We start from the raw sequence: 21,019 nt of genomic DNA, 5'->3' as shown, positions 1-21,019 counted from the left end.
AAACTGTGTTATGAATTAGCATCCAATGCAGAGTTAAGCTAAATACAAAATCCTGGAGAAAGTGTGAGTGCGGTCTCTGAGAGGTGACCTGGAGCAGGTGAGGGGTGTGAACGTGTGTCTGATTGTCTGCAGTGAGAATCTGTGTCTGATTGTCTGCAGTGTGGGGGAGGGTTTCTTGCGACCAATGATGATCGTTAGGCCTTTGAACTTGAACTACTTAACATTTCACACTTGCACCCAATATTGTGTCTCGCCTAGTCTTGTAAACTTAGTGTCTCTTCAAACCCCAAGTAGCTACAGATTATATTTAGTTTAAATTATAAGTTTCTCTTAGAAATTATCAATTTCTTTTTTATTTATTCATGCTGGAGTGTGAGTGTCAATCCATGCTATCTAAGAGGGAACTTGTGTCATTATGTACCAGCCAACAGTGGACATTTTTGTAATGCAAAACAACAAACAAAATGCATTCCGTTACATATAGATTAAAGATACATGTACATTGTAAAATTGATTGAAATCCTGTGATTGTCATAATTGGTCAATATACTGGGAAAATTGGGGGGCTAAATCCTTTCAAAGGGCTGGTGAAAGTTCATAATAAATCTGTTTTTAGCAAATAAAAAAAGAACATTAAGAATCTTCCTGCTGACCATTTACTTCCTAATTTAAATTTATTTATCATGCTTGAGGAATATTTAATGATGTTGGAGTGTGACTGTTGCTCCATAGGATCTAAGAGGGGACATGTGCCCTATGTAGCAACAGTGGATTCCTGTCATTTAATGTGTCATCGGTAATAGTCTTTTTGTCATGGGTAATGTGGGTTACACATTTCTTAGCAAAGGACAGCAGCTTCTCAGGTGGAGGATCAAACTTCAGGCTCTTGAATTTTTAAGTTGGTAAAGTTTTTTGCTTTAATGTTTTGTTTGGAGAAAGGAGGCAAGTTCAGAATAGGGAATGTGTGTGGGTCAATAAGCGTCAAATACCAGTGAACTAGTTATGAGCAATACTTTTGAATGAAGAACATATTATGAGTTGGAAAAGACTTAATTGAGAGTTATTTGGAAACTATTACTTGTTACATAACAATAGACCTTATTTACAAGTATAACTAAAGATTCTATTTAGGTTACATTATAATTTTCTTTTAAGAATCATACATTTCTTTTTTACTCATCCATGTTGCAGTGTGAGTGTCGATTCATGCTATCTAAGAGGGAACTTGTGTCATTATATACCAGCCAACAGTGGACATTTCTGTAATGCAAATCAACAAACAAAATGCACACCTATAAATATAGATTAAAGAAACAAGTACATTGTAAAATTGATTAAAATCATGTCCTAATTGGTCAATATCATATTTGGAAGATTTGGGGGCTAAACCATTTCAAAGGTCTAGTAAAACTTAATAAATATGTTTTTAGCAATTAATAAAAAATTAATACAAAGTATCTTGCTGCTGACCATGTTGTTCCTACTTTTTATTTATTTATCTTAAAGTACTTATGACTCTCCTGACTTGTGGGCAGCCCTTCATTTTGATGCAGTGTCAAGATTGAAAATGGTTAAGCCATCAACTAAAGCTGAGACATCATATTTCATTACAAAACAATAATAACAAATCATGCTTGAGGAATATTTAATGATGTTGGAGTGTGACTGTTGCTCCATACTATCTAAGAGGGGACATGTGTCGTTATGTAGCAACCAACAGTGGACTCCTGTCATTTTATGCCATACAAGTGTGGACCTTTTTTTCTGTAGGCAATGCGGACCAGTAAATATTATGCATTCCTGATGAAAACTCATCAGGACATTAATGCTTCATGAATTAATTTGGGTAGCCCTTTATATTAGGGCTTGTCCATAAAGTACACAGGTACATCGAAGCTTGCAAGTCTGTAACTAAACCAGCATTTTCATTCCACACTTCAACAAGGGATCGACTTTGCCTCTGGATGTCATGTCATCGGTAATAGTCTTTTTCTCATGGGTAATGTGGGTTACACATTTCTTAGCAAAGGACAGCAGCTTCTCAGGTGGAGGATCAAACTTCAGGCTCTTGAAGGTTTAAGTTGGTAAAGTTTTACTTATGACTCCCTAAACTTGTGGGCAGCCCTTCATTATAATACAGTGTCAAGAGTGAAAATGTTTAAGCCATCCATTAAAGCTGAGACTTTATATTTCATTACAAAAACATAACAAATCATGCGGAATAATTATTGATGCTGGATGTTGGAGTGTGACTGTTGCTCCATACTATCTAAGAGGGGACATGTGTTGTTATGTAGCAACCAACAGTGGATTCATGTCATTAAATGCCATACAAGTGTGGACCTTTTTTCTGTAGGCCTAATGCAAACATGAAAATACCATGCATTCCTGATGAAAACCCATCAGGACATCAATTTATTTGGGTAGCCTTTTATCTTACAGTCTGAAGCTTAATACTAGTTAGAAAATCTACTATTGCTGAGCCTTTAAGTTTTGTTTCAAAAGCATATTATCAAATCATGTGTCAACAGACTGCTTAATTGAGATTATATTTTTCTCATAAGTATTATTGTTTTTGCTTTCGTTTGTCATACATGCTATAGTTTGAATGTCAAATTATCCTTATTAGAAAAAGGATAACTCATTATCTGTTGTCTGACCTCATTATATTCATAAATGACTTTAGCCCCTAAAGATATCCAAATAGCCTTAACAGAGTGTAGTGGATGTGTGATTCAAAACCAGTCTAAGATTCAGTTATTAAGAGCAAATACAAAGTAACTCTTTAAAATGCATACATCACCATTCCACACAGGTCATAAAAATGACCATCCCACACAGAAGAATATGAATTCCCCTAAGAGAAAGTTAAAATAAGTGCACTAGTGTAATAAGATATTTTATTATTATTTAAACGGTATTTGAAACCTAGATCAAGTAATTTTTGTTGGTAATACTGTAGTGCTTGATATCAATGCATGCAGCAAAGTTACTTCTGAATTAAAGTTTAAAGTTTATTTATTTTCAGTTAAAGTGATTAAAGTTTGGATCACGGTGAAATGTTTACACATCGCTCACATTAAAGTTAAATTATCCATTTTTGAAAGAAACAAAGAAAGTCTTTGAAGGTAAAAACACTCATTAGGTGAGAATGAGCACAGACAGTTCCACTGCATAACAATGGAGGTCCCCTCTTGGATAGGTAGCTATCGTTTAAGGATCTAAGTCCCCTCTTGGCAATTTCTTTAAAAAGCCAAAAAAAGCAAATTTGCAGTAATATTATGTTAAAAGACAGTAAAAGTAAATTTTGTATTATATTTATTTTACTTCAAAAGGACTGGAAACACAGGTCCACACTTGGCAGTTTACTCCGACGGTGCACTGTTGGATAGGTACGCGTGTATGTGTGTGTGTGTATGTGTTTGGGGAGGAGGGTATGAGAGTCAGTGGGCCTTGTTGAGGAAGCCCACTGCCCTCGGAAAGAAACTGCTCTTGTGGCAAGAGGTTTTGGGAGGGGTCAGCCACAATCTTTCCTGCATGCCTCAGAGTCCTGGAGGCGTACAGGTCCTGAAGAGACGGAAGGTAACAATCGATCACCTTCTCTGCAGAGTGAATGATACGCTGCAGCCTGCCTTTGTCCCTGAACTTCTTCAGCTGCCACAGGAAGTACATCCTCTGCTGGGCCTTCTTGGTGATGGAGGTGATATTTAGCTCCCACTTGAGGTCCTAGGAGGTTATGGTGCCCAGGAAGCGTTACAGTACACATGAACACAGTGGTGATGGATTTTAGGTGGGACAACACAAGGCGCTCAAAGTACTTCATAATCATAGATGTCAGGGCGATGGGTCTATTCAATTCAATTCAATTCAATTTTATTTATATAGCGCCAAATCACAACAACAGTTATCTCACAGCGCTTTTCATAAAAGAGCAGGTCTAGACCGTACTCTGTGATGATATTTACAGAAGCCCAACAGTTCCCACCAAGAGCAAGCACTAGGCGACAGAGGCAAGGAAAAACTTCCTTTTAAGAGGCAGAAACCTCGAGCAGAACCATGGCTCAGGGTGGGCGGCCATCTGCCTCGACCGGTTGGGGTGAGAGAGAGAGAGAGAGAGAGAAAGAGAGAGGGATGTAAGAAGAGAGAGAGGGGAGGGAGGCAGCCTACACAATATACACACAGAGGTACAGACAGTGAAGGTAATGTTGCTATAGACTAAATGAAAGATGGTACAGATAGTCTGTAGTCGTTTAGTCCAGTGGTTCTTGTTTTTTTGGGGACAGGGATGATGGTGGAGGCTTTGAAGCAGGCTCGCACATGGCATGTATACTCATCCATATTGTAGGTAGCAGTCCTGAAAACATCCCAGTCAGTGCAGTCCAAACACGCCTGGAGGTTCTCTACAGCTTCACTGGTCCACTGCTTTCATGTCCTCACTACAGTTTTAGTTTTTGTCTATATGCAGGAATCAAGGGAACCATGGCGTGGTCAGTGTGTCCCAGTGGAGCTTGAGGGACGGCGTGATAGGCATTACTTACTGTGGTGTAGCAGTGATCCAAAGTGTTCCCCTCTCTGGTTGGACACTTTATGAACTGTCTGTATTTGGGGAGTTCATTGGCAAGCTTTCCTTTCCTTTCTCATAGATCTCCAATGCTAGCTGAGAGGACAAATTAGAGCTCAGGACTCTAACTGAACAAGACAATGTAGGGAGGTGGGAGCTCTATAAGAGGGAATGAAAGAGAAGAGGAGGCATTATAGCTGTTCATTTGTTAAGATGTGTTGAGTGCTTATTATAAAATTGGTTATATATATATAAATATTATTTGATTTGACAGTCCGTTGTTGATTAAAAACATATGTTACAACTATACGTTATGGTACTGAATGATAACGCAGGGTAGTCGTTTTGATGTTCCAGACCTTTGCTTTGGGAAATTTTCTCTAACTGGACCTCTTTGAATTCTAATTGAATACCCCTGCATTAGGGTGTGCACAGGACACAACCAATGCACCCTCGCCTCCCTAGGCCCAGGGTGGTGTGGGGGTGGAAGGCATGCAAATGTATCATTCTCAACCTGAACAAGCTCTTATTCTTAGGGACAAAGGAGGGGTTCGGTCTTAACACCACTGCACTTTGGTCACCACGAAGCAGCATGAGATGAACCGACTTGGCACACAGCTCACTCACCGCTTGTCAGAGGTTAGAGTTAGTTACAAAGCTGTCTTGAGAGATAGCATCTTCAAGGAGGATTGCTCCAGGGGCTCATATGGGTCTGACTTCAGAGCCTCTAAGACCAGTGGCATGTCTTACTGGGGTGTGTGTGCCCAAGGGCGGGCTATCCTGTGTTAGGATCGAGATGTTGTGCCGTCTGGCAAACAGGGTTAGGTGCCATCCTGAAGGGAGACCAAATCTGCTCGATTATTTCGGGGTGTAGTCTCCACTCGACATGAGGGGCGGAACTGGGGGCTTGGAGAACGCCCCCTGTTCTCCAAGCCTGGGACGTGAAGGGCTTTCAGAGACAATAAGTGTGTTGCAGCCCACGTCCATAGGTTCTCCGTCAACGTCAACAGAGCCACGGATCGTACACTGCCCTGACTGTTGATATAGGCTACTGTTGTGTGGTTGTCAGTCACCACCAGCACGTGCCTGCCCTGGACTAGGGCTTTGAGGTGCTGGAGAAGCAGAAACACTGTCTGGAGCTCTAGTCGGTTGATGTGTCGGCTCTCCCCGGGAGGCCACACACCACCCACTGCTCTCCCCAGGCAGGTCCCTCCCCATCCGGTAAGAGATGCATTCGTGAACACCGATACGTATGAGGATATCCAGCCGAGCGGTACCCCTGCCCTCAGGCGATGAAGGGACCCCCAGAACCACAGGTCCCTCCGTACTGACTGGGGTGCGTCACCATGCATCACTTGTGCCTCCTGAGTTCTAGATGCAGGCTGGTAAACCAACGTTGTAGCCATCAAATGTGTAGCAAGCCCAGGGAAACCACCGGGTGAGCTGCTGCCATGAGCAGCACTAGCTGCATCACTGACACCGCCGTCACAGCAGTCCCCAGCTTCAATTTGCTGACCGCTTGAAGAAGAATCGTCTGGGACCAGGAAGTACATGGAGTAAAGACCCTTGTGCATGTCGTGCGTAGGAACGACAGAAATAGCCTGCTTCAGCAGGAGCTCCTAAATCTTGAGTCAGGGGACGTGCTGTCAGCTGAGGAGCATTGTGGATGAAACGCTGGAAAGCTTCCTTGGCCTTCACTGCCACCAAACCCTCCATAAATGGGAGTTTGGCCCAAGGAGGGCCGCAATCGAAAAGGCTGTGTTGAACGCACCATGGCCGAAGTCTCAAAAGAAACGAGCGGACTGTGGTGTCCACGGCTGGTCGCTCCATTGACGTCATTGCCTTTGACAGTGCTGTCGTAACAGCAGACTAGGTCGCTGCTGTCACAGTTACTCCGTGAGCGCTGTGGCATCTCCTTGGAGAAGTTTCCGGCAACGTAGTGTATGTGTCTGTGTGGCATGCAAACACTGAGGGGGAGCTAACAACGCACTCGAGCGGGTTCACATGAGCATGCTGGGAATGCAGCCTAGATTCAGATAGCTAGAGTGAGTGGCTCATTTCTCGGGGGGGGGGCACACACGGAACAGTTGCTACGGTGTGGCCCTGTAGGCGCAGTAAGTCAATCACCCACTAAGGGCACCCTTGTGCACAGCGACTCTGCCCAAGATGCCTTGGCGTACTGCCAGAGATCCAGGAGAGCCGGGGAGATGAAGGTAGGGGGTCCTCAGCGGGGAGGGGATCCATGCCGGCGTCTTCCTCGCTCTACTCACAGACGAGGGAGAGCTCACACTGCCTAAAATGCTCCCAGCGCTGCTGTCGCCAGATGAGAGGAATGACCCAGCAGTCAACACAGGGCGGCGGTTGGCAGATGCCATCTCTGGCATGGTCCCTGCAGAGGCATTCAAAGCAGAAACGATGAGTGTTGACCCTGGCGATCAGACCAGGGCACGATGGGCAAAGGCGAGCTTCAAGGAGCGGTGACTCTATCCGTGGAGGTGTAAGGTCAGTGGGCGGTTCGCTGTCTGTCTGAAGAAAAAAGGATGCTGAGCAGTGAGGATGCCGCGATTTATACGGTAGTAACCATAGAGTCCAGTAGAAGGTGGAGCCTGTGTGAGATAGAACTGCTTTAAACACTACCATTTACGTCTAACATATGTAATGGGACAACGGTGTGGATTTGTGCATTTTCTATTAAATAAATTTGGAGCTACTCCAAATTCCTCTTTTCCTTTCCCAGAGAGGAGCAGGGGGGTTAAAGATCAACTTCAACAGACTGCTAAAGAGACCACAACAGAAAGGGGGTGGAAAAGTTGCTTTCTCTAAGTGCTATCCCGGATCATAAAACTGGCACAGTTTTGATTCCGAAGCTGATAACGCGGTGACTGACTGTTAAACTGACAAAAGGGAAATTAACCAGAGATTACAAACAGCCTATCGGAAAGGCAGGAAATCCTAAACTGCCCCCCCCACACACACACACAACCGCAACCGTGGCAACTGACCTTGCTCAATCGAACCTCCATTTCTCATTGTTCAGCCATTGTTTATTTTCCCTGTATTTAACCACCCTTTTATATCGCTTTAGTTAATAATATAATAATAATAATAATCTTTATTTGTAGAGCACTTTTCAAAAACAAGTTACAAAGTGCTTTAACAAGTGTAAAGAAAATAATACCCAAGAGACAATAATACAAAACAATACAAGATAAAAGCATGAAAACATTGAAAAGACTAAAATACAGATAAATATAAAATTAGTAAAATACAATAAAATAAAAGGGATAAAATAAAATCAGATAAGATCGGGAAAGGCTCTCCTATAAAAGTATGTTTTCAGAAGGGACTTAAAAGAGTTCACTGACTCAGCCGACCTGATTTCCTCGAGCAGGCTGTTCCAGAGCCTCGGGGCCCTGACAGCAAACGCTCTGTCCCCTTTAGTTTTCAGTCGAGACTCTGGAACAGACAACAGACCTCTGCCCGAGGATCTCAAGGTACGTGCTGGTGTATGGGACTAAAAGTTCAGAAATATAACAAGGCGAGAGGCCATGAAGAGCTTTAAAAGTAATCAATAGAATTTTAAAGTCAATTCTAAAACATACTGGGAGCCAGTGTAATGAAGCTAAAATAGGAGTAATGTGGTCATATTTCTTTGTTCTTAAAAGCCTGGCAGCTGAGTTCTGGACAGTCTGGAGTCGATCAATAGATTTTTGGGTTAAACAGGTGAAAAGGCTGTTGCAATAATCCAGGCGTGATGAGATGAAGGCGTGTTAAATGGTCTCGGTGTCCTTAAAAGTTAATATATTTCTAAGTTGATAAAAACATGATTGATCTTTGTGGTGTGCTGCTCGAAATTTAAATTACTATCAAACCAAACACCAAGGTTCTTTGCCACAGGCTTAATGTGATTTACTAGGGAACCAGCAGATGGCAGTATTTGATTTGCCATCTGCTGGGACCCGATGACCAGGATTTCTGTTTTGTCTGAGTTCAGCTGGAGGAAATTATTTGACATCCATTTTTTTACTTCACAAAGGCAGTTGTTAAGTGAACTCAGCATTCCAGGGTCTGTGGATCTGACGGGCAAGTATATTTGTGTGTCATCAGCATAAATATGAAAAGAAATGCCATGTTTATGGATAATATGTCCAAGGGGAAGCAGATACAAGGAAAACAAAATGGGTCCTAAGACCGACCCCTGAGGCACACCATATTTAACTGGACAGAACAAGGAGACATAGTTGTTTACAGACACGCAAAACTTCCTATTTGACAGGTAGGATGAAAACCATTCTAGGGCAGTACCAGAGATCCCCACCGAGTGCCTCAGTCTGTCTAACATGATGTTGTGATCAATGGTGTCAAAAGCAGCGCTAAGGTCCAGGAGTACCAGGACTGAGCACATGCCTTCATCAGCAAATAGAAATTGGAATTCCTCCTGACCCTACAGTAAAACCGCCCACTTCTCCTTGGTGGAGTGGGTGAAGACGATTTTTTCAAAACCGATATTGTGGCCCCAGAGTCAACTAAAAACACCACAGGGTGTCCTGCTGTTTAAAACTAATTCGGGCAGCTTCCTGAATCCCTCATTTCCATCTATATACATTTCAAAAGTCTAACGGTCGAGTTTATCAATTTCTTTCTTAGTTTCAATGTATGTTATTGCCATCATTATTTTGTCATAGTCTGTTATAGTTTGAGACTCACCCATTGATGTGTGTGTGGCAGGCCGGTCCGTCCCCAGGGTCCGCTCCGCCTCCACTCCCTCATTTCAGTCCGATTTCACATAACCCCTCTTTTTTTCTTTTTTGCATTCATCTTGCCAATGTCCAGTTTCCCCACAGTTCCAACAAACATCCGGGTCGCTGACACTTTGCCGGTCATTCTTGCAACCTCTCCCCCGGCCCCCTCTTTTCCGCCAATTCGAGCGAGGCCCCCTGTTTTCTCCACGGGAGGACTCTTTCTTTTGGCTTGTAGTGTTGATGGAGTTAAACATAGACAACTGCGTGACCACCAGCTTCTTCTGCTGCTCTTTCCCTCTGCTTTCTTCTCTCTCCCTAAGCTCTCCCTCCGCATGTCTTGCGTAGTCTAATATCATTGAAAGTGGCGCTTCCAAAAGACGCATCTTCGTCTTACTGCTGCAGTGATTTCTGGCCTCAACCAGGTCATGAAATGCTGTATGAGATGCACTTCATACGGGAGTAATGGAACAGCCCCCATCTGGCCCCGTGTCATTCCGCTGTGAAGATCGAATGCCACTGTCAGACGGGCTAGGTAAGCCTGACAGGTCTCTGTCGGCTCCTGCGCCACCGAGGTGATATTTGACAGATCCATCCGCATCGGAAAAGCAGCCTTGCAGGTGGCAATTCATCCAGTGACAGCGTCTCTGTAATCAACATTATCCGCATGGCTGTAAACCACCTCTACCAGCCGACACGCCTGCACGGCTGGCGTGAAGTAGGATGCGATCTTGTAATAGTCCATCTTGAGCATTTTGCTCATCATGCACTTTAGCTCAGTCATTGTGGGCCGATACTCTCTGACAAACTGATCCATCTGTTTCTCAAAATTATCGATATTGTCAACCGGACTGGTCACATGAACCATTGCGTCTGCAATATCTGGTTCAGCCCGGAAAACTAGCGCCGGGCCTGCGTGCCCTGCAGCTTGGATCTTGCAGTTGGTTCAAAGCTGGATTGTAGGGAGGAGGAAGCGGTGCGGAGTCCAGGTCGGGATCCGGGTACACCTCAGGCAAAGAAGGATACAAAGTGTTAGGTTGTGTTTGCGCATTAGGATTAGGAGGCAATTGTGATGTGTGTTGGTGCTTGTGTGAATTGTGCCCAAAAATCCTTATTCATGCCCCCCTCTTCTTATTCTGAGTGCTCTTAACCCGACCCTCTTTTCTCTGACTTTTTCTCTCCCTTGCCTCTGCCTCATCCCTCCACTCCATGTAAGCTTTCCAGTCTGCTTTAAATGGATGATTTTTCTTTTTCTGTTTTTTGGACAACGCTGCGTGTTTCTCTGCCGCCATCCTTTCCTCCATCTCCAAATGTATCTTCAGTTGCCGCAATTGATGTAGACTAAAGTTCCCTGTTGCTGGGAACCCAAATTCAATCCACTTATTTTTTTTACATTGTCTCTCTCTCTAGCTAGTCTGTATTCGGGTCCACAGCAATAGTTGGGTCCACTGAGTTCGGTTAAGTCTGAGGCTACGCGCTGCAACCCTAATTTATCAGCTGGAAACCCCAAAAACCCCCAGACACCACAGGGAAAACCAGGACACGTCTGTCCGCAGGCCACTGATCCAGTCCCACTCTCCACCCACTTGTCAGTTTACAAGCAGATAGAGGGTCTTGTAAATCACTCAGGCGTGAGATATAATATATAATATAAGACACTTCCTTCACTCTGTTCAATCTCACTCTCTTTATCTTTTCACTCAATTATCTACTAATTTCTCACCGTGTAAGTTCAGGACCGGAGCGATGACCAGGGCTCAGTTGAATGCAGCTTCTCACCCACAAGGAGGAATCCACTATCTAAGTAGGCCTCTGCACTTCACCCAAGTCCAGATCATGCGTCCGTCCCATCTGGGTCGCCAAAATTGTCGTGGAAATTGTATTCCTGGTGAAAGGTTGAATCAGAATCAGTTTTATTGCCAGGTATGTGTACACATACGAGGAATTTGACTCAGGATTGTACATTGCTCACAATGTGCTTACTTATAGAATAATAAAATAATAATATAATAATAATAAAATAAAATCAGACACAAACTACAGAATAGACAACACTAATATACACACTATGAACAAAACAATACAGACATATTGATAAATAGTGCAGTAATCAGAGTGCAAAGGATGCAAGAGTAAACTATTCTCATTATGTACATGTTGAAGGTGGATATGATATACAGGTACACATACACATACATGCATACATGTACACATGTACACAGTGTGATGGAGCACAGTGCAAAGGATGCTGGAAAAAATAAATAAGACCTATGACCTTATGACCTGAGGTATACGTATTGGTATACAGTATATACAATATGACATAGTATGAACATAGTATGAACAGCACTGAAATAGAGAACAGTGAATAAATAAATAATAAGTGGAAACCAGTAAACAGGTGCTGATTAGAGACAGAGTTACTGGGTTATTGCACAGGAATTGTTCCTGACATTGTGAGTCAGAAATCAGCTGTTCATCAGAGTGATGGCTTGTGGGAAGAAACTGTTCCTGATTCTGTTGGTTTTGGCGTACAGTGCTCTGTAGCGCCTACCAGAGGGGAGGAGCTGGAACAGGTTGTGTCCGGGGTGAGATGGATCTGCAGTGATGTTTCCTGCCCGTTTCTTGACTGTGGAAATGTATAAGTCCTGAATGGAGGGCAGGTTGGCACCGATTATTTTTTCTGCAGTCCTGACTGTACGTTGTAGTCTGTCCTTGTCCTTTTTGGTGGCAGATCCAAACCAGACAGCGATGGAGGTGCAGAGAACAGACTGGATGATGGCTGTGTAGAACTGGATAAGCAGCTCCTTGGGCAGGTTGAGCTTCCTGAGCTGACGCAGGAAGTACGTCCTCTGCTGGGCCTTCTTGATGATAGTGTCAGTGTTGGGCTCCCACTTCAGGTCCTGGGATATAGTGGATCCCAGAAACCTGAAGGATTCCACAGCAGACACAGGGCTGTGGAGTATGGTGATGGGGGGCAGAGTGGGGGGGCTCCTCCTGAAGTCCACAATCATCTCCACAGTTTTGAGCGTGTTAAGCTCCAGGTTGTTCTGACCGCACCAGAGAGCCAGCTGATCAACCTCCCGTCTGTAGGCCGACTCATCACCGTCCCGGATGAGGCCAATGACCGTTGTGTCGTTAGCGAGTTTGACAGATGGGTCCCCTGAGATGCAGTCGTTGGTGTAGAGGGAGAAGAGCAGTGGGGAGAGCACACACCCCTAGGGGGGCGCCAGTGCTGATAGTCCGGGTGCTCACCTGCTGACTCCTGTCAGTCAGGAAGTCTTTGATCCACTGACAGGTGGAGGCTAGCACAGTGAGCTGGGTGAGTTTGGTGCTGAGGATGTCTGGGATGATGGTGTTGAACGCTGAGCTGAAGTCCACGAACAGGATCCTAGCATATGTCCCTGGAGAGTTGAGGTGTTGCAGGATTTGATTTGAGACCCAAGTTGACAGCATCATCCACTGACCTGTTAGCCCTGTAGGCAAACTGCAGGGGGTCCAGCAGGGGGCCTGTAATGTCCTTCAGGTGGGCCAACACCAGTCTTTCAAAGGACTTCATGACTACAGATGTCAGGGCGACAGGCCTGTAGTCATTTAGTCCAGAGATGGAGGGGTTTTTTGGGACTGGGATGACTGTGGAGCGTTTGAAGCAGGAGGGAACTTCACACAGCTCCACTGATTTATTGAAGATCTGAGTGAAGATGGGGGCCAGCTGGTCCGCACAGATTTTGGAAGAGGTGGCTCACGTCCTCTTCACAGATATTGAGTGCAGGTAAGAGGTCAGAGGGGGAAGGTGACTGTTTGAAGATGGCGTTGGAGTGGGGGAGAGAGAATAAAGAGCGGTGGAATAGTATGAGCAGTTGAAAGTCCAATGTTTAAGAGCTCTTCTCTGGTAAAAGTTACCAGAGAGGGACAGCAGAAAACAGTGTTAATTAACAAAAACACAAAAAGCACTATGGAGCGTAATCCCGAGGCAGCCGTCTGCGGCGCCATCTTGGTCTCAGGAGAGCAAATAATTGAGTTACAACGAACCGTTGTCTTTGAAGAGTTTATTTAACAAAAGAGAATAAACTGAGAAGTACTACAACAGAATCAGCTGGACCATAGGTGTTGTCTCCTAAGACACTAACACTAACGTCTGGCCCAGAGCAAACAATTGCATGATCATTTACACAATCTGAGCATCTATGTTTTGGGGAACAAAAGATCCTTGACTGGGACCAGTGTGTAACTCTGTGGGGGATATTTTATTGACACACGGTGGGCCCCTCATTACCAATTGAGCATTGTTTAAACACGACAGCCGAACTGAGGGTTTCTGCTGACCATGTCCATCTCTTTATGACCGCAGTGTACCCATCTTCTGATGACTTCTTCCAGCAGGATAATGCACCATGTCACAAAGCTCAAATAATCTCAAACTGGTTTCTTGAACATGACAATGAGACTCACTGTACTCTAATAGCCTCCACAGTCACCGGATCACAATCCAATAAAGCACTTTGGTGGAACGGGATATACGCATCATGGATGTGCAGCCCACAAATCTGCAGCAACTGCGTGATGCTATCATGTCAATATGAACCAATATCTCTGACGAATGTTTCAACACCTTGTTGCCACCTTATTTACTTTTCTTATTGAGTAGACTATGAGTTACTTTCATACCAGTGGGCTCTTTTTGAAAACATATTGACAATTTTTTTAACAACATATTGACTATTCTTGATGAGTGTGAACAGCTGCCTAGAGATATTAGCTCAGCTACAGCCACAGCAGCAGACATGATCCTCTCCACCAAAGCATTAAAACTTCTTTATAACTTATCTGTCATGAGAATTATGGAATTAATATCCTGCCTTTATTCAAATCTGAAAATGAAGTTCTGAAAGGTTGAAACTGAGTGTTGGAAAACTCAAAATCTTATAAAAAAAAGATTTGTAAGATCAAAAACTAAGATTTGAAAGCTTGCAAAATGTAAAAAAATAAAAATAATAATCTCTGCAAACATGATGTTTTTTGGTTTTCCTTCTTCAGAACAACTTTTCAGAGTTTCAAATTTGTCAGTGTTCTCCCAGTGTATTAGTTTGTTTTCCAGATTTGAAACCTTGTAAATGGTGATCTGAAAACTGGAGTGTAAATGTGTGAAAAAAATGTTTTGAAGCTCTGAAAATTGAGGCTCGAAAGGGCAAAACTTTATTACATTACATTACATTTGCACTCCTATTGCAGACAATTTTTTCAGAACTGAGTTTACAACACCTACTTTACGGAGATACACCTACACAGCTTGCGACTCACGTGATTTGTGGCAGCGTTATTACGCAGCTCTGCTCTGAAACTCTGAAACTCAGACTGAGCGAAAATGAAGCTTCACAACCCCACAACTTAAAAAAAAGGCCTGGAGGCAGGGCCTTCTGCTCTTGGCCAATGCTTGGCTGTCTGTTACAGTCCAATCACAAGTCATATTTACTGGATAGAGGGATTGACAGACTGCTCCGCCAATGACAGACACGGACAGAATACGTGTTCAGGAAGCACGTTGCAGGAAGCTTTATATTTTTGAATACGTTTCCTGTCAAATTGCACTTTTATTTTGTTCTTTTTGCGTGTATTTCCTTTCGTCACCGGCAGTGGTGGTGGCCTGACAGAGGAGTTCTGAAGCGGAAGTGGCCTGACAGCGGAGGTCTGCAGTTGGACCCTCTTGGTGGACTTTCTTGACATAGAAAATTATATTTTAACATCATATTTCTATTTCATTGCACAATTCAAATTTAAAGATTTGTTGTCTCTCGCCATCACTACCATACATGACGCAGGCGCGTGTGCTGATCACTACAATAATTTCAGAGCATGGATATTAAGAGATGCGCAATATTATTTGATTCCAACTGTCATTACCTCACCCTGTCTCTGTTGCTCATTCATTTTCACCGCTGTCAGCTGCAACACGCTTTATTCAGCCAAACAAATATAAAAACACACTATACACAACCTGCCTAGCACCAAATGTCAGAAGAAGTTAGTAAAGATGGTAGAGCATTTAGCAGCTAAAGAGTTGGTGACACAGCTAAACAGTGACAAAATATTTGACTTATTCATCAGGTAGACACAAACATGACTCTAAATTTAACATACAGTCTGGTTGGTCTGTAATTAAAACATGTAGTACAGTTTGTTGTAGTGTCCCCAAGTGGCCCAAAAAATAAAACAAACTTTTTTTTATAAGACTATTCTATTGTGAGGCATTTCAGTGAGCCTAATGAGTCTAATTTTCTCAACTTTACATCAACTCCATCCTGCATTATTTTTCAATGTATAATTAGAAATTCAATTGTACCCTCCATAAATTTTAATTATTAATGTGAAAAACATGGAAAACGTTTGTACAACACAAAGCATATTTGTATATTTTGACAGTTAAATGTTTTCTTTTTGGGAAACTCCCTCCTCATAGTGATGTCAGATAAAACATCACTGTACTATTATTACTTTTCATGCTCCTCTAAAATGTATAAATATCAGTGCAAGGTTTTGTTTTACATTAAGGTAGAGTGAGTGGTTTGGCTCTCTTCGACAATATGACATCCACACAGAGGTGGCCAGAGCAGGGTTGGGCACTCTTACAGCTGTTATTGATGGCTTCTGTCTCTCAGGCTGAGGAGACGGTCTGCAGGCAGAGAGGTGATTCTGAGAACCCCCAGCTATCTAAGGATGGGGACATCATGTTGGGGGGAATGTTCTCTTTCCACAGCACCTGGAAAGATAGACAGGATACCTACATGCACAAACCACTGCCAACGGAATGCACCAGGTAAATATACAATATAAATCTTTTTATATTTAAAATATGTAAGAAGAAGGGAGCATGATTCACAAAAGATACAAAAAAGGTTATCAAACTGTAAAGTCAGAAATATTCCTTGTTGTGTGTATTAACAAATCAAATGTTTTCTTTTACTATAGTATTGTTTCTGTTTCAAGGACAAATTTCTTACAATTCCAACAATGTATAACTTTATGCACCAAGTTTGCTTTTCAGAGAGTTCCAGTTGGCTCAGGCCATGCTCTTTGCCATAGAGGAGATTAATAACAGCACAGAGCTACTGCCTGGCATATTACTAGGCTATAGGATCTATGATGTATGTGGCTCCATTGCCAGAGGTGTGAGGGCTGCACTGGCTTTGGCTAATGGTAATGAAGTGGTATCTGCATCCTCCGAGGCACCATGTACCAGAACTGGCCAAGTGCAGGCCATTATGGGAGACACATCTTCCTCTCCTTCCATGGCTATAGCTACTGTCATCGGACCCTTTCACATCCCACTGGTGGGTAAGACAGGGAAAAAAATGAAATGATATTCGTGAAAAATAATTATTCTGTAATTCTTCCAGATGGTCATAGCAAAAGTGAATTGTAGTGTGCTGTGTAAACATTTTATATTTCACATTTTTCTTACTTTATCTTGGGATATCAATAATTTTTTTCTTTTAGATCAGCCACTTTGCTACTTGTGCTTGTCTCAGCGATAAAACCAAATACCCATCCTTCCTCAGAACAATATCCAGTGACTACTACCAGAGCAGAGCCCTGGCACAGTTGGTCAAGCACTTTGGCTGGACTTGGGTTGGAGCTATTAGAACAAATGATGATTACGGGAATAATGGCATGGCCACATTCACAGAAACTGCCCAGCAGCTGGGCATCTGTTTAGAGTACTCTGTATCTGTATTTAAAACAGATCCACCAGACAAAATACACAAGATAATGGAAATTATCAAGGCTTCCACTTCCAAGGTGATTGTTGCTTTCATCTCCCCTTCAGATATGGATACTGTCATACACGCGTTGTCTCAACACAACTTGACTGGGTACCAGTGGGTAGGCAGTGAGGGTTGGATCTTGGATTCCCAAACTGCAGCCATGGATAGGCATCACATTCTGGATGGTGCCATAGGCCTGGCCATCCCCAGAGCACATGTCAGTGGAATGAGAGAGTTCATGTTGGATGTGAAGCCGCTCAATTCATCTAGTAACGCAATTTTTACAGAATTTTGGGAGGCATTATTTAGCTGTAAGTTCGAGCAGTCAAAGTCATCAGCAGGCTATCAGAAGGAATGTACTGGACATGAAGATCTGACTGGAGTACAAAATAGCTTCACTGATATGTCACTCATGCCTATATTTAACAACGTCTATAAAGGTGTGTATGCTGTGGCCCACGCACTTCACAGTATTCTTAACTGTAATAAAACATGCAACAACACGGCACAGCTAGATCCATTCATGGTGAGTTAAAGACCAAAGACTTAAGTTGTTATTTTTCGATGAAATCATATTTTTTAAAACAGGTTTAAATTTTGAAAAATAAATTGTGCAGTGTGTTTATCATGCTGTTGACAATGTTTGTAAGGTAATGTTTTACATTTATGCAAATCTTCTTAGATTTTACAGCACATAAGAAAGATTCGGTTCAAAACAAAGGTCGGCGATGAGGTTTACTTTAATGAGAAAGGAGACCCAGCAGCAAAGTATGAAATTATAAACTGGCAGCCAAAGGAAAATGGCATTGTGGACTTTGTCACAGTTGGTTTTCATGATGCGTCTTTACCTGCAGACAAACAGCTGAATCTGCAAAATAATTCTTTCATTTGGGCACAGAACTCAAAACAGGTAAGCTACCATGTGATAACTGCAAATGTTAATGACATTAAATTTAGATTTTTAGAATTGACTAAGGTATTAATTGTTGTTACTGTATCATAAAGTTTGGTCTTGGTGCATCAAAACCAATATTAGATTGATTGCAAAGATAAACTTTTGGTTTGTTCATGCAGGTGCCTTTGTCAGTTTGCAGTGAGAAATGTCCCCCAGGAACTCGTAAGGTTCTCCAGAAAGGAAAGCCTGTTTGCTGCTATGACTGTTTAAAATGTGCAGAGGGAGAAATTAGCAACATTACAGGTGCAAGACAAAACAAAGTTGTAATTTTCACATTTGATTTTTAAGAAAATGCACAGTTTTTTTTTATCTGATCCCAAAAGCATGGAAGATTTATATATATAGGGCATATATATTAAATATGTAGTCTGTCTATATACAGAAATGTATACACAGGAAATGCATATCAAAGTTAAAGCACCAATGCAAAATATTTATGCAACTCAAGTGTGTTTTTTATATTATATAATATAATAATATTTAATAAGAATATTATAAATATGGAAAAACTATGGGTAACAAGTTATGAAATGGTCATTAAAGGTTCAGCTCACTCAAACTGCAAAAAGACAGTATTTTCCTCATCTCCTCCCCCTTAACATCAATGCAATAATGCATTGAAAGTGAATTACATTAAAGCTCCGCTACAAGATTGAACATTTACATTTGAAAAACACAACAGCATGATACCTTTCAAGAAACAAAATGTATAATGCTTAGGTATTAAGATAGAAATTTTATAGATTATACTGTATCTTTAAGATTCAGATATTTAATGAAAATAGCTGTCATAATGTTATCCATTTAATATGTGGTAATCATAATAGCATAATTTTATCTTGTATTGTCTGTTTTGTAGGCAGAAAAGATGCAACATAGACACAAAAAAAGACAAATGTACTGAACTAGTTTAACACTTGCTTTAATAATTTTCAGATTCCATCACCTGTGTGAGATGCCATCCTGAATTTTGGTCAAATGAGAGAAGAGATGCCTGTGTAAATAAGGAGGCAGAGTTTTTGTCATATGAAGAGATTATGGGAGCACTGCTCACTGCTGCCTCCCTATTTGGAACATGTATGACTGCTGTTGTGGCAATTATTTTCTTCCACTACAGGCAGACTCCTATTGTCAGGGCCAATAACACTGAGCTGAGTTTCCTGCTGCTTTTCTCCTTGACCCTGTGTTTCCTGTGTTCTCTAACGTTCATCGGTCGGCCCTCTGAGTGGTCCTGCATGCTGCGACACACAGCATTTGGCATCACGTTTGTCCTCTGTATCTCTTGTGTTCTGGGGAAAACAATAGTGGTGTTAATGGCCTTCAGGGCCACACTTCCAGGTAGTAATGTGATGAAATGGTTTGGGCCTGCACAGCAGAAACTCAGTGTTCTGGGCTTCACTCTCATACAAGTCATCATATGTATCCTCTGGCTAACAATTTCTCCTCCTTTTCCATTTAAGAATTTTAAGAAGTTCAAGGACAAAATCATCTTAGAGTGTGCTCTGGGCTCAGCTGTAGGCTTTTGGGCTGTACTTGGTTACATAGGACTTCTGGCCATTTTGTGTTTTATTCTTGCTTTTCTGGCTCGGAAACTGCCTGATAATTTCAACGAAGCCAAATTTATAACATTTAGCATGCTGATATTCTGTGCAGTATGGATCACTTTTATCCCAGCGTATGTCAGTTCTCCTGGGAAGTTCAGTGTTGCTGTGGAGATATTTGCTATTCTGGCTTCAAGTTTTGGACTTCTTATTTGTATTTTTATTCCAAAATGTTATATTATTTTACTGAAACCGCAGAAGAATACAAAAAAGAATATGATGGGGAAGGGGGCACTATAATCCTTTTGAAATCATAAAATGATAGGGTGGCAAAGGCATTCTACATCCATTACAATTTTTGTATTGCTTTGTTTACCGGACTGTCAAATAGACATTTATGTTTAATCAAAAAACAAACCACTGGTCTGACTTTACTATCTTTATTGTGAGCAACGCGTTTCACCCATTGCTTCCTCAGGCTCACATAGTGAAATTGCAAAAGCACTCACAGGTGTGTTAAGTAGACCTTGTGCAGGTCATGTGACCAGCACAATCCATGTTTTCCATGACACCTATAAAATTAACATCCTACAAAGCATTATAATATAAACGGAAAGAATGTGCTTATTATCCAAACAGATCAAAAAGTTCTAATCTCCTACAGAAAACTCTGCTCTGAACTACCTGAAAACAGCTCGTTTGTAGTCCAGTCTTTACTTCCCTTTCTTGTGATGTCACAAGTGACTAGTCTGACACGCCCTCAAAAACATTGAGCTCCAGCACACACCTCTCCTCTCCATTCCAAATACTAGCTACCCTCCAGGCAGTCAATGGATTTAAAATTGTTACAGTGATGTAGAGACAGAGCTCAGTTAAAACATTATGGGTGAAAGACATTTTTGTTACAGATTAAAAACTCACCACTCTTAAACTCTTGCTCTAGTCCATATTGCCAAGCTGGTCGGCAACATGCAAACAGATCAACAAACATTACAATATATGGTATATAAATATATCCACTTTAAGAATTAAACATACACAAGTTACAGGAATTACAACAAGACAATATCATAAAGGTAAAATAGCCTGACGTTCCTCCCTTTAGTATATATCCCTAATGGGGAGGGTAGGACATTCAGTATCTTAACTTTCTCTGAAGGAAAAACCCACCTGCAATGGGTGAAATGCGTTGCTCACAATAAAGATAGTAAAGTCAGACCAGTGTGGGGTAGTTAGTTTTTTGATTTTTCATAGACATCCTGCTATCTACCAGCACCTGATTGTTGTTGCTGTGCTCAAGGAATTTCTTAGACATTTATGTTTATTTTATTGAAGACATATATTGGACTACTGTAGTATTTTTCCACTATATAATGTATTTGTGACATGATTTGTGATTAATGACGGCATTTAAGACAATGTAATATGCAATCATATCAACCAATATAGATATGATTTAG

General features: G+C 41.9%; 1 protein-coding gene across 1 annotated transcript; it reads left to right on the top strand.

The window, feature by feature from the left end:
* The first annotated feature begins 15,920 nt into the window (after nt 1–15,920).
* On the top strand, nt 15,921–19,859 carry LOC119882358 (extracellular calcium-sensing receptor-like). The gene is made up of 6 exons (XM_038692372.1): nt 15,921–16,114; nt 16,331–16,628; nt 16,795–17,589; nt 17,746–17,973; nt 18,138–18,261; nt 18,955–19,859. Exons 1-6 carry the CDS (start codon nt 15,939–15,941, stop codon nt 19,857–19,859), a joined length of 2,526 nt encoding a protein of 841 aa, XP_038548300.1. The 5' UTR covers nt 15,921–15,938.
* Nucleotides 19,860–21,019: the final 1,160 nt, after the last annotated feature.

Source organism: Micropterus salmoides, unplaced genomic scaffold (assembly GCF_014851395.1).
Source record: "Micropterus salmoides isolate LMB-PRFRI ecotype aquatic unplaced genomic scaffold, ASM1485139v1 Ms_hic_scaffold_3, whole genome shotgun sequence".
In the NCBI taxonomy this organism is placed as follows: Eukaryota; Metazoa; Chordata; class Actinopteri; order Centrarchiformes; family Centrarchidae; genus Micropterus; species Micropterus salmoides.
This window is presented reverse-complemented; position numbering and strand designations above follow the sequence as displayed.

Bases quoted from the DNA above. Each gene is read 5' to 3' on its own strand.
- LOC119882358 (XM_038692372.1), top strand. From the start codon at position 15,939: ATGGCTTCTGTCTCTCAGGCTGAGGAGACGGTCTGCAGGCAGAGAGGT. The intron at 16,629-16,794 runs GTGGGTAAGACA...TTTTTCTTTTAG, and splicing joins GACCCTTTCACATCCCACTG to ATCAGCCACTTTGCTACTTG. The intron at 17,590-17,745 runs GTGAGTTAAAGA...AAATCTTCTTAG, and splicing joins CACAGCTAGATCCATTCATG to ATTTTACAGCACATAAGAAA.